Source organism: Pollachius pollachius (assembly GCF_949987615.1).
Source record: "Pollachius pollachius genome assembly, chromosome: 5".
NCBI lineage: Eukaryota > Metazoa > Chordata > Actinopteri > Gadiformes > Gadidae > Pollachius > Pollachius pollachius.
In genome coordinates, this window is record NC_136938.1 from 9,444,222 (window position 1) to 9,458,761 (window position 14,540).

At 42.6% G+C, this 14,540-nt stretch overlaps 1 protein-coding gene across 1 annotated transcript; it reads left to right on the forward strand.

Moving 5' to 3' along the window:
* The first annotated feature begins 9,529 nt into the window (after positions 1-9,529).
* cops2 (COP9 signalosome subunit 2) lies at positions 9,530-14,482 on the forward strand. Its single transcript, XM_079737081.1, has 13 exons — positions 9,530-9,667; positions 10,117-10,230; positions 10,358-10,435; positions 10,528-10,653; positions 10,764-10,853; positions 10,944-11,021; positions 11,464-11,638; positions 12,196-12,374; positions 12,521-12,573; positions 12,899-12,996; positions 13,089-13,171; positions 13,362-13,420; positions 13,856-14,482. The coding sequence occupies exons 1-13, from the start codon at positions 9,614-9,616 to the stop codon at positions 13,998-14,000; spliced, it is 1,332 nt and encodes a 443-aa protein (XP_079593207.1). The 5' UTR covers positions 9,530-9,613; the 3' UTR covers positions 14,001-14,482.
* The last annotated feature ends 58 nt before the right edge of the window (positions 14,483-14,540 follow it).

A 14,540-nucleotide genomic window follows, 5' to 3' on the forward strand; every position in this document is an offset into this window, starting at 1 on the left:
AAGAGTGGAGACCAGCAGCCAACCGGCGTCTACACAAGACATCTCCATTACGTCTCCTTCATGTTGAAGACACTTGGATCCACGGAGAGCAGGGGCTATTCTGGGGGGCGGTAACACAACACGAGAGCAGGCTCGTGTTGTTACCTCCGAGGCTGGCCTGCCACTGACCCTTCACGTGGAGAGGCCTCTTCTCCGGTACGTTCACGCTCTTTCGTTCGCCCTCCGAGGAACTCTGGCACACCTCCACGGATCGCTCTTTGCGTGAACACGGAGGGGAGCCTCGCACACAAAGTCAACATCCATCACTTGTTTCTATGGCACCGGGCTCACTGCTGACTGATACCTCTTAACAGCGGCCAAACACCAAGACAGTATTGTAGCAATGCACATCTTTGCATGTTTGTTGCAAACATCTGCGATAGTGCGTGCGCTAGGTCATGACCGCCTCGACGTGGAGACCCTGGAGATGCGGTCGGTTCCCTGGCCCATTTTCCTCAATATTCCCTCTTGAATACTTTCACTGTGGTTTTATATTGCATTGTGTAATAATATGGTGTCAAGTTTATTCGTATTTTTTTATTACACTCCAAGTCGGTTTGAAGTCCCAGCTGGAAAACATATAGAATCAAATCATCACAACACCCAAATATAGTTAAAAACAGGAAATTGATATTTATTAAGGCAATATTTGTGCCATTTGAGTTTTGGTCCAGTTAGATTTAACGGTTGTGTATTATTGATTATATTTCTGGCAATTCGTTTCAAAGTCACAATATTATCAGAGTATTCAGCAAACAGGCGCAAAGGAATCCCTTTTAGTGATTACAAGAGGAGCATTCTCCCTCTTAATAATACAAGACCGGGGCTATATTCTTTTGATATATGAGATCATTAAATGAGATCACCTCGGAGTTATCATCCCTTGACAGGAATCCTGACAGATCCTGCGCAGTCTACCTCCTACTCTCACGCTAACGCGCTGATGTCATTGAGCCTTTTATCTTCCACACCCCGTCTTCCTTCCCGCTGGAGAGCGCTTTCACAACAAGACACCGGGGTTTATGATGCCGCGCTCTATTACGCGAGAGACATGCAAGCGAGGAGGGAACTGGCAAGCTCCGGGGGAGCACGCGAGTGATGGGGGAACACGCGAGCGGTGTTGCTCAAGCCTCAAGTCTCTTAGCTGTGAACCAGACCGGGGTTCTCTGACGGAGTAACAACGTTACCTCGCAAAACAACCCGCCACCCAACCCTCCGCCGCTACCAGCAGTTTGTTTATGTTCCTTTTTTTCTTTTTTTTTATCGTCCGTGTTTTCAGCCACCTGCAACTGCCCTATGTCGTGCATAGTCAAAGGCATAAAGTAAACGAAAGCCAGACCCCGATGAGTCGGGATTTGTGGAGAGCAGAGTCGTAAGAGGGACGTGTAATGGGAAAGCAGCGCACTCTCTGGTCTGCACTGTACACAACAGTCATTAGGAAACCCATCTGCTCGACGCTTGCATGCTAAGCAGTCATTTTCAGACCTTGGTGTGTGTGTGTGTGTGTGTGTGTGTGTGTGTGAGAGAGAGAGAGTATATGGGTTACCGTGTGCATCAATCTATCTGTCAGGACAACAGAAGTTATGTGTGTGTGTGTGTGTGTGTGTGTGTGGTTGTGTTTCTGTGTATCTGTCTGTGTAAGGATAAAGAATTGTATTTTGTGAGTGTTTGTGTGTGTGTGTGTGTGTGTGTGCGTGCCTCCATGCATGCATGCGCTATTATCTGGATGTGATCCCAACCACAGAAATCAGGGCCTGATGGTATCTTCCCCGCTGCCTTGTCCCATTCTCAGACACAGTCACGAGAGCCTGGGGTCCCCTCTGACCACACACACACACACACACACACACACACACACACACACACACACACACACACACACACACATATCATCCATCTGGATATCTCTATATTAATAGAAAAATGTATAAAAAAAGACATTTATAAATAAATAAATATATATATTTCTAATAATTACACTCAACTAAAGACATACAGGGGAAGACATCCACCCCCCTCCATCCTGCATCATGCCTTCTACGTTGAGTAGGTAAACGTCTCCAGATTGCCGAGGCAGGGTGGAACTCCCGCCATTGTGGGAAGTGCGCCCAGAACCATTTGTAAGTCCTCTCCTCCGCCGCCTCTTTAACTCTTTACAGATTGTAAAAGCTCTGCATTTCTATATTAGGTTACCTCTCTGGAGTTCTCGACCCGGCTCTCTCTCCAGGTCATGAGAGAGACTCCACGCAATCACACGAAACACCGTATCTTAAGCCCACTTAGACAGGCTTACAACGTATCAGGTTCGAAGCCATGGGCCCCGTTTCAAAGGGGTTGACTTAGGCCGCTCGCTGCCTCTTTCATCTTTTATGCGCGGTAATATACGGTGAAAAGAATTAATCATCTATAACCTCTCTATTGATTCATCTTTTCACTGGGTCATAAAATGTTATTTATGCTTGTAAAAAAAATGTGAAGGGGAAGGGAAGAGAATCTGCCCATTTCCAGTGGTGTCGGCATGAGAGATGTAGAAGCTGCAACGGGCATGGTATCGTAGGCCCCATGCCAGCCTCCACTGCGGTCACAGAATAACCCTGGGCCATATGCCTCTGCTGGAGCCCTCATAGAACTGTAATTTTGGTGATAACATCTGTTTTGTTATGCTATTTCTCACTTTCATTAATATGAGATTCTTTGGCAGCTGGATCCACTTCATTAAAAGGTGTCTGCACGCAACTGAGCGAGCAGTGGATCTGGTAGCACTCTGGCTTGCCATGAGCCCCCTTCATCACGTACACATATATGGTCCATATACATGTTCATGCTACACACTGAACTTTCACACTCAGTTTAAACACTCAACATACACACTGAGCCTATACAGTTAATATACATGTTTAGTCTCTTCACTGAATATACACACTGGGCTTATACACTTAACATACACACTCAGTATATAAACTTAACGTCAAATTCAGTATATACACTTAACATACACACTCTGTATATGCACTTGACATACACACTCAGTATATACACTTGACATACACACTCTGTCTATACACTTAACATACACACTCTGTATATACACTTAAAATACACACTCTGTATATACACTTAACATACACACGGAGCCTATACCCTCCACATACACACTGAACCTGACTTCATTTTTGGCGTGACCTTTGACCTGTGTCTGCAGACTGCCCCTCAGGTCTGTCCAATTACATTAACACAGCAGAGGACGAGAGAGGGAGGGAGAGAGAGAGAGCTCCCGTATACCCAGCACTTCATACCCGGGGGGAACCAAAAGGCACCGTCACTTCCATTGTGTTACTTAGGCTTCAGATTCAGATTCAACTTTATTGTCATTGTGCACAGAGTACAGTGACAACAAAATGTATTTGGAGATCTAAAAAGATGTGCACAAGAGCAATCAAGGTGTAGTTTGAATATGAATTGTCATATAGTGCAATACAGCAGCAAAACTAAAGTGACCTAGTGAGGTATGAGCAGCATAAGATGGATATAATGGATAAGAGCAGCATAGATGGATAGTACGATAAGTATGAACAGTATGATAATAAATAATCAAGTAGCTTAGATACAGGGTATATATACAGTCAAGTAGTATACTTGTTATCTGTCTCTGTTTATGGTGATTTAAAGGATTTCTGCATGTTAATGATGTCGAGACTGGTCGCAAGAGCGGCACTGGTGTTGGCCTGTGATGTCACTCTCTGTCCTTAACGTAACCCTCTTTCAGGATTCCGTTTCAACCGGAATCGAAGGCCGGGATACTTCAAACTCATTCAAGCAGGCATGCAAACACAAACTCATACACACACACACGCACCAAGTGCGATTTGTCAAAAAAACAGAGGGGGGGGATGTTTTTTTCAATTTATTTTTGATCATGAAAAAATAGGCAATCAACAGTCCTAATTCTTTTTTTAAGTTATTGGTAGGCCCTATTAGCCTACATTTCGAACAGTTGAAGATTCATCTTTAAAGGGGACATATTATAAAAAAAAAACACTTTTCCTGGGATTTGGGGTGTTGTTTTGGGTCTCTGGTGCTCCCACATGCATACAAACTTTGAAAAAAGTCTGTACTTGATTTTTTGAGTGAGATATGCATTTCTGAAAGTACCCCGCCTACAGTTCCAAACGAGCGAGTCAGTTTCGGCGCCCCCTCCTATGTAGGAAGGGGATACATTTGAATATTACCTCCCACTTCCCAACCCCCCTCCAATCAAGATTTTGTGGACCAGTGGACGAGCTCGGCGGCAGTCCGGCAAAATAAAAAGACATGAAACATTTAGTTTCCCCCCAAAAAACAACATGAAAAAAATCACACCCTGCACACACACATACTAACAAGGCAGTGTGTAGGATGGAGACAGACAAAGAGGAAGTTGTTGACACCCAGTCACACGAGAGCGAACAAGAGTTGAGGGCCAATGAATGGCTGTCAGTCCGCACCCTGATGAAGATGCCGTCTCCCTTGCCTCCGCCGCCACCCCACCGCAAACACACAATTTAAATGCCCTGTGTTGCTGTCTTGGCCTTTTAACTGCACTCTGCTGTCATTAAACCACTGCAGCACTCAGGCAGATACGACAGTTAAAGGCACATCAAAGAACCGCGTCTTCCAGAATCCCGGATCCGTGCGAATGGAAACCGATATTGGAAACCACCTAGCCAGTGGAAAACTCTCATGGGCCTCAGTGGGAGCCACTAGTGCTTACAATGTGGGTGTCACCTTTATAGCAGTAAACAAAGTGGGCCCTAATGGACTATCTGGGGAGGCTTTTATTTGATCTAGGGGATGCTCTTTGACCAGGCCCTGTGCTGTGGGTTTCAGTGCAGCAGGGATAGGATTAACACACATAGACAATGTCTTTCAGCGGGCCCTCTGTGTTTGCACATCAAGCAACAGAAAGTTTGTTATTCTGGTTTGGGGTTTGGGGCAACTGCACAAAAGTACACATGGGGCTTGTGTTAAGCCCACCATAAATGAGACGTATGCTACACTTCTTTCAACTTGAACATTGTTTTGCTTTTTCTATGGGCACATCCCTATACCCATAATGAGATGGACAGGCCATGAAGATATTCATAATACTTCCAGCTTGTTGTCGTTGCTGTCCTGTAAGGAATCATCAGGTAACGAATAAACCAGAAACGGCTGTCCTGGTAATGGACAATAACGTATGATGGGGGTGGTGATGATTATTTCCATTAACAGGACAGCGGAGGAGTTAATTCCGCTTGTTCCCAAGTTACCAACTATAATGATGAGATTGTAGTTACTTTTATCTATGATATTATTGGGTATTTATCAACTCAAAGCAAGTTTAGACAATTTGGAGGAACCAGAAAAAATATGCTAGTTTTGAAAGTATTTAACCAACAAAAGCCACACCCCTCCATTCAGGCTTCCTGAACAAAAAAGAAAAGGCATTCCCCCAAACATGTGACTTGCCGCTAGCTTTAGCAATAGGTCTTCCTAGCCTTGTGGACTCCGGTCATGCTTGATGAGTGCCAGGCAGAGTGTGTGCAGACAGGCAGCCGGGTATAGATAGGTAGACGGACAGGTAAGACATCCAATCATGTCATTCGGGCCGAATGACCTGATTGGACAGGCTTATTACAGACATGCGACAGCCACAGATACTAGATAACTTTGCTTTAATTTGTGAGAGATTACATTTTTTCAGCAGTTTCAACAAATGACAAAATAGCTTCTGAAATGAACTTTTATCAGCTGATTTATGTACTATTTACTATTCTTCCACGGGGCTTGAGCATATCATCTTATTTTTTATTCAATTGAATCCCTAGGTCTCTGATATTCCAGGTCGGCCATGACTCCACCAATCTTGGCTCTCAGCTTTTGGCATGAACACATGTATTATTGTTCTTCTGGCTAAAACAAATACAGGGGATAAGAACTCTGGGACGACTTCTTTGTGCTTTTTCAGAACGATGCAGATGCTGAGCACTGCAGACGACAATGCAGCCTACGTCTACTCCTTATCCACCCTGTCCTTGAGGGAATGCAACTTCAAACCACTACTGCCATAGTCTCCATGCTTTGGCATGGGAAATATGTCAGAGCGTCTAACTATATTCTATTTTGTTTATCTTCCAATCGCAACTGACATGAGTGCTGGAGGATTCCACATTGGACCTGGGTGGCAGAGAGAGAGAGAGAGAGAGAGAGAGAGAGAGAGAGAGAGAGAGAGAGCAAGAGGAAGAGGACATCTTCTCCAGCAGAGGAGAGATGTATAATTTACAGGGTGGCATCTGGGCCCTGACCTGAGTGCTGCACGCTTTCGTTCCCAAGGTACATCTGCTTCCAGTTTCCATGGCAGTTGAGAACAATGAAAACACAGCAGTGTAGTGCCGTGTCTGCTGTCCTCCCTTGACCCACCACCCTCACCCCTGCCACGTCCATCCATCCCCGCTACGAAAGGGAAGGAAGTCACGGCAGCGTGCGAGCAGATGGGATCATTCGGAGTGTCTGGGCTGCACTGGGTTGCACCTCCTTGGCCTGCTGGACTGAGCATTATCATAGGTGTCTGATGGAAAGGCTTTCATGCTTTGACGGCATGCATCAGCAGGTCCTTTAGGCATACCTCTTGTCTGTCTGTCTGTCTGTCTGTCTGTCTGTCTGTCTGTCTGTCTGTCTGTTTGTACCAGGCTATCATGTCATCATCAGAAACAGCTAAGACATTTACGTTACATGTGACTTAAGATTGGACTACATTGTAATATTTACAATAATAAATCTTAATAGAAATAGCTCATTGGACAATAACCCTTGATTGCATGAGCATTTTTGGATATTGTTTGCTTGTCATTTCAGTGATGCAACCAGTTATGATACCCATGTCAATCAAGATTAGTACATCCTATTTCTTTTGCTCACAGCCTCATTGACAAGTTTCAGAAAGTTGAGTGAGATTTGTTGATTTCTAAGCATTCATTCGCCTATCATACATGTCCTCTCCATACAATATATATCCCCACTCCCAAGATACCCCCATGCCCAGAAGGCAATACTCTCTATCCCACACATTAAATTGAATGCTGCGCTCCACACACACACATGAATACCACAGCGCACTAGCGTGCGACGCACAGGCGCTCTGTTCGTCATCTTGGCAACCCCTGCGAGTTTAGGCTCTTGGCCCGGCATTTGATGTGCAATAACAGCCCGAATGGATCAAAACGGTTGTATAAAATTGGGACACGCTTCTACATACCTTGTAAAAACGAAACAGAAAGAGGGCAAAAACAGGGAGCCTACTCACGCATCGTGCCCAGGTTAAGGCAGTGTACCTATGATAACCTCAGGAGATGGACGTGGTCAGGGTATTGGGTGCTAAGAGGTAGCACAGGGATGGGGTGTTGCGTAAGGCTGGCGACCGCACAAGCTCTTTAGAGAGGCATGGGAAAGTATGCGACAGCTTAAGCAAGTTTTTTTCCTCAAGCAGATGGGTATGTTGGAGAGTATTAATGCGATGCATGGATGTATACGTGTCCCTGAGTGTTTGTGTTATCTAGCTGAGCTCTTCAGTGTTCGAGGGCCATTTAGGGAGAGCATAAAATTAGCAGGCCTCACTGAGACAGGCACACACAGCCTTTTGTGGCCAGATGCCATTCTGGAGAGATATTAAGGCACCAGCTTGTGTTTAAGGAACTGTCAGAAATTGGCTTACATGAACTCTATTACGGTTATTAGGTCCTGCATAAAACAAATTTTGGCAACCTCAAATTGAGCGGCTGATGAGCCATGTGTTTACGTACGTAACAGTTTTAACACGCTGGCTGTCTCAAATGAGTCATCAAAGGTTATTTTAGATGCTTTTCCTGTTTATAATACTTAATAACACACTGGTGGATACTTAGGTGGCTTACGCATTAAGTTTGAATTCGGTAAAATGGTCTGTGTTTGCTTTCCTTTTGTATAAATTTTTAATAAATATATCATTTTTGTTGCTGGGCTCTGATTCATCGTTGGGTATGGCGGAACAATACAGTTGAATTGGGCTGTCCTTCGTTGCCCTTGAAGTCCAACCATGCAGTCCCACCAGATGGCCTTTCTTCGCTTGAGGAGAAGGTGTCGACAGTGGATCAGTCAGACTGCGGTTAAAATTATTTATGCGAGCCATGCAAGCGTCAAGTATGGCTTCCTGTAGTTTCAGGGCTATCTCTATGGGTGTTACAAGGATACATCAGAACTCAGTTAGCAGGGCCATGTGTGTGTTGTCTCCAGATCCAGAGCACCCTTGCTTTGAGGCTCCCAACAGAGAAGGAGCCTCTCCTTTCTCTCTGTTGTTGAAAGCCTAACACAACACTACAGCAGCACTGACAGGCAGTGCACATGCGCCAGGAAATGTCTCAAGGTGCACATGATCTGCATGGATACACACACGTACACACACAAACACACACACACACACACACACACACACACACAAAAACACATACACTCGCATGACTAACCCAGGTCCAGTGATATAACAGCATTTTTATAACACGTGTTTCTGTGTAAAATCCCGTCGACTGCCCCTGCATGACTAGTAGTAACTGTGTCAGTACACATTAATGATGATTAATGACAGTAAGAGTCTATTGTCAAATGCTTGAAAATACACAAACAATTGCCTTTTGTAATCGCTTTATTAGTCACTGCATGACTAATTTCCTAGACTGTTGTTATTTTATTCTAGATACTGTAAATATTATGGTGAAACTGACTGCAGAAGATGAAGGACATGCGTTTCCCAACCAAAAAACAACAACAATGTGGAATGGATTGCGTGCATTGCAAATCTTTTTTCAAAGACACAACATTTATCCTATCAAAGCTGCTTGACATGGAATGACCCCTTCGATGAGTGAGAGGAGCGGAAAGACTTAGGTACAACTCTGCCAATGGCCCTCACTTTGCTGTGACCGCCAAAGCCGTTAAACTAACTTCTGTCACGAAACATATTGGATGTAGAAATGCTTTCCGTTGCACTGTGACAGGAAATGAGAAACGTATAAGGGAAATCACATTATGGTTATTATGTTTGTATAACACTGAGGTTATTTAGAGAAAAACACCTCTAGTAAAATGGTTTTGTTGTTAGATGGAAGTTACATTAATGTTAACTTTTTTTTAACCTTAGAAATATAGATATTTTTATCGATTATTTTAATAAAATGCCTCTGCAAGACTCACCTCACCAGCCACCGCGCTGAGACCCCAGGTCACACCAAGATTCAACTTGTTGAAGGAATCATGACACAACAAATTAAAAGAATAGATCATACGTCTTAGAAAATAACAAACACATCCATAATAAATGTTGACACATATACGTTTAGACATACATGAATTATTTATGTGCCAACATATACGCCAAACTTTTGTAACGCAGTAGTCTGGAGCGATCCAGTAGCGCCATCTATAGTGAAAACAGTGAGCTACACTCCGAGCGACTACCACACTGGCACAGGACAACACAGGCCAGGCTAGTGAGGCTGCTTAGATAAATACAAAGATTACCGTCAAGATGTCCGACATGGAAGATGATTTCATGTGTGATGATGAAGAGGACTATGATTTGGTATACGGATTGCAAATGGCTATAGTTTAGTTGGGTTTTGTTTAGTTCCCTTTAGAGGGATGTTGGATATCTTATCAGTCAACTAGCAAGCTCATGTTAGCTAGTATGCTAACTGACGCCAATGTAATAGCAGAGGGCTAACTTGGCTAACGTCAAGCTGTCTGGCTGTAGAACTAGCTTGTTAGTTGTTAACTCTAGGATGTAGCCCACGTTGCATGTTTATATGCACAGTAGTAGCGCATGGTTCGATTTCGTTATACTTTATGTGTGTGGTCATTCGACTATCACCAAACATGAACTTGTTTTGATTAATGTTTGCTAAAGAACATGGATGCTAGCTGCTTGCGTTATCTGCCAGATAGTTCAATCTTCTGCTGGATAAATTCAGTGGACATTTTGCACATTTGGATTAAATTATAATCTAAAAATGAATATGTGTGACATCCTAGGAATACTCGGAAGACAGCAACTCGGAACCTAACGTAGACCTGGAAAACCAGTATTATAACTCCAAAGCCCTGAAAGAGGATGACCCCAAAGCAGCACTTAGCAGTTTTCAAAAGGTAAATTGAACACGTTATTTATTTGTTGTCCTATTCTTCCTAACAAATATTAGTATTTTTTATTTTGTGCAAATGTTTAGCCGTGACACATTTTCGTCATGACATAATCATCCTATAATGTATCCAGGTCTTGGACCTAGAAGGAGAGAAGGGAGAATGGGGATTCAAAGCACTCAAACAAATGATAAAAATCAACTTTAAACTGGTAAGTGTCATAACACAACTGAGTAGCTGCCCCAGAATAAAATCCTCAAAAATGCATGGGAAATTTGTTAATTTGTGTTAATATCATTGCAGACCAACTTTCCAGAGATGATGAACAGATACAAACAGCTGCTAACGTACATCCGAAGCGCAGTTACCAGAAACTACTCAGAGAAGTCCATCAACTCTATTCTGGACTACATCTCTACCTCCAAACAGGTTTGGGTACTGGTAAAAAACAATAATTGGCAGCCACATAACGCAGTTGCTTCTTAATGTTTTAGTTAGAATGTATGTCTGTATGTGTGAGACATTTATTTTTTTATTAGATGGACTTGCTCCAAGAGTTCTATGAAACAACATTGGAGGCTTTGAAAGATGCCAAAAATGACCGATTATGGTTTAAAACAAATACAAAGGTAAGAAATCCATCGACTATTTAACCATATGTCTCGAAGGGTGAGAAATGTTTTTAAAATACCATCCCTGTTGCTGTTTATTTTCCTTAGCTGGGTAAGCTGTATCTGGAGAGAGAAGAGTATGGAAAACTACAAAAGATCCTCAGACAACTACACCAGTCATGCCAGGTACATGCATGCAATACATGTGTTCCGTTACAGTACTTTTCTGTAAAAATATATTGAATCCATAAAAAAATTCAAACATTTGGTTTGGGTTCCACCATAAATAACACAGCACAATAATAAAAAACAAGATGGATTATGATAAAATAGTCATATAATAATCCCATACAGTAAGTTCAGCAATTTTGACATAATATACATATTTAACATGGTGTAACCCGATTGTTTAACCCGATTGTACCATAATATTTATATTCATAAAATTAAATTGGTACCACATTCACCGTGACGAGACACATAAGTTTCCGAAAAACAAACTGCTGTGAAACTCCCCTTCACTTAAAAAGAGGCCATGGGATGTGAACTTGAGAAGCGCCACAGCGGGCGCTGTTAGGAGGGTGTTGGGCGCGAAGCAACAGCGTCTGTCTATTTATGTATCCAACAGACGGACGATGGGGAGGATGACCTGAAGAAAGGCACGCAGCTGTTGGAGATCTACGCCCTGGAGATCCAGATGTACACGGCCCAGAAGAACAACAAGAAGCTGAAGGCCCTCTACGAGCAATCGCTCCACATCAAATCCGCCATCCCCCATCCACTAATCATGGGAGTCATCAGAGGTACGGTGGATGGCCAAGAACCCTGGGCTTTTTGTTGAGTTTTTTGTTGTATAACCCATTTGTACCGGCTGCTGTGCGGCGCAACATTGTATCTAGTAGATACAACATTGTGGCGCAACATTGTATCTAGTAGATACAATGTTGCTCCGCACAGCCGGTACAAATGGGTTAAGACCGGATTGCGCATCAATGCGTGTTTACCATTAAAGGTAAACACGCACAGATGCGTGATCCGGTCTGAATGGGTTAAAGGTGACGTATTATACCACCAGGTGTGTGTTTGTGATAAGCCGGTACAAACCGTTTTTGAAAATCTGCGTCTTCTGACATCACTAGTGGGTGTGTCCACCTAGATGTGTGCTGGATAGATCAGTCTACCAGCCTACCCAGTGGACTGTAGCAAACGTTGCTCCTCTATCCAGCACACATCTAGGTTGACACGCCCACTAGTAATGTCAGAAGACGCCGATTTTGGTGGTATAAAATGTCTCCTTTAAAGTAGCATTCCTGCAAGATGGGTTGTTTATTGACCCGTGTTGGGCGGGTCCATCTCCCAGAGTGTGGCGGGAAGATGCACCTCAGAGAGGGCGAGTTTGAGAAGGCTCACACAGACTTCTTTGAGGCCTTCAAGAACTACGACGAATCCGGCAGCCCGAGGAGAACCACGTGCTTGAAGTACCTCGTCCTTGCCAACATGCTGATGAAGTCCGGAATCAACCCCTTTGACTCCCAGGAGGTGTGTTTGAGGAAGTGATCACGATTGCGCTGACTTCCAGAGCGTCAATCAGACATGGCCATAAGTGTGCCATGTATATAATATCATTTTAGGTTTCAGATTGATGTCATAAAATAACTAATATTTCTTTGTTTTTCTGCTTAAAGGCCAAGCCATACAAAAATGACCCTGAGATCTTAGCAATGACAAACCTAGTAAGGTAAGCTTCTGTTGAGGTGCAGTTTGGAATGTGTTGGTGTTATCCCACTGACCTATCTCAAAACGTCTTCTGCTCTCCAATTTCCTTCTATTATTCTTTCTTTTAGACGATTTGGGGTTACTGGTCAGTTTCCTTGCATACATTTTAAGTTTGTTGCATAAACAATTGACTTTTCACACACCCAAAACTGTAGAAATAAGTTTTGTTACCATAGAATGAATTGGAAACATTTATATTTAAGACATTTCTATTGTCTTGTGAAAGCTGTGGGGTGGGAGCCAGACAATGTATAGTGCCTAATAACAGGTTTGTTATTTCCCTGCAGCGCCTACCAAAATAATGACATCACAGAGTTTGAGAAAATCTTGAAAACAAACCACAGCAACATAATGGACGACCCATTTATTAGAGAGCACATAGAAGGTAAGTTGGGACGGAAGCATAGAAGTTCTATATTTAGAATAATGGAAAGATCAGAGTATATCCTTTATGCTATATCTGATGTTTCATTGCAGAACTTTTACGAAACATCAGAACCCAAGTGCTTATCAAACTCATCAAGCCATACACGAGAATACATATCCCTTTCATTTCCAAGGTGAGCCTCAATGTCTTAAAACTTACTCCGTAAAACAATTGGGGTTGAAAAGGCTCACTGTAAGCCATGTGTTTGATTTTCAGTGTAAGCATAATTGAACATTTGGAGCTAAATCATACCTCTTATCTTTGACCTACACCCAAGCACATTATTTTTATGTGTTGAGTGTTTATCGTCTTCTCCGTTTCAGGAACTGAACATCGATGTTTGTGACGTGGAGAGTTTGCTGGTGCAGTGCATCTTGGACAAGTACGTGCGTCGATCACCACAGAATGCTGAATAACTAGTTTTCAGTTTCTATAGATAATCAGAGAGTCCCACTTCCTCATAGCTATTGCCATAATGTTGAAGCTTCAGATAGATAATGACAAATGAGTGCTTCTGCTGTTTCTGGTGCTGATGGAACCCCAACCGTCTAGCAACCGTATGATTGTCACTGTGCAGGATTTGAAGGCTGAACTATGTTATGTATAACCCCATTCTGAGTCATTTGTTCAAATTAATTATTCACTCAGATGGTTGGGTAAAACATTGAGTTAAATAGAGCTATAATGAAGTGAGAAACCCTTCTATAAAAGCTAAGCTAGTGACCATGTTGACAAGACAAATTTTTTTGAACATATATTTAATCAGTTCAATGCATCTAGTTTAAACAGTCTTTTTCTTTTTGTTTATTTTCCTCAGTACCATCCATGGCCGAATTGATCAAGTGAACCAGCTACTAGAACTGGACTACCAGAAGAGAGGAGGTTCTCGCTACACAGCTTTAGACAAATGGACGAATCAGCTGAACTCGCTTAACCAAGCTATCGTTAGCAAGCTCACATGATTGACGTGTAAAACAGAGACAAACAGAGCGGCATGTTGAATGCGTCCATACAGTTATCCTACCATGCTCCTTTAAGTATACCGTATGGTGATTACACATCATAGGTGTGGGGAAAATGCCAGCATTTTCGGGATGTGAAAAGCTTCCAAGATCCACAAGAAAAATCATTGGAAAATATGTTTGACAAGGGGAAAACACTGATTTCTGTTCTTGCCACAACTTATTGGCAAACCTTTTTTTCATATGCAGAACACAACTGCTTTGTGTTTTTGGAAGGGAAATCCAAATTGTGTATAAGAAATTGTACACAATAGTCGATGTATACTTTTGCTTGGTGGTAAAAATAAACACAGACTCCTCACAGCACTCATAAGAAATGCATCTGCCTATGACTATAGTTGATTACATTTTAAATTGTATTGAACAGGGCATGCATACCCCCTTTGATTAAGTAGAAGTCTAATAAAATGTTTTTTAATATATTCCAAGGTCAAGCACTGAATATCTTTTCTCTTATTGTTTTTATATAACGAGCCATCA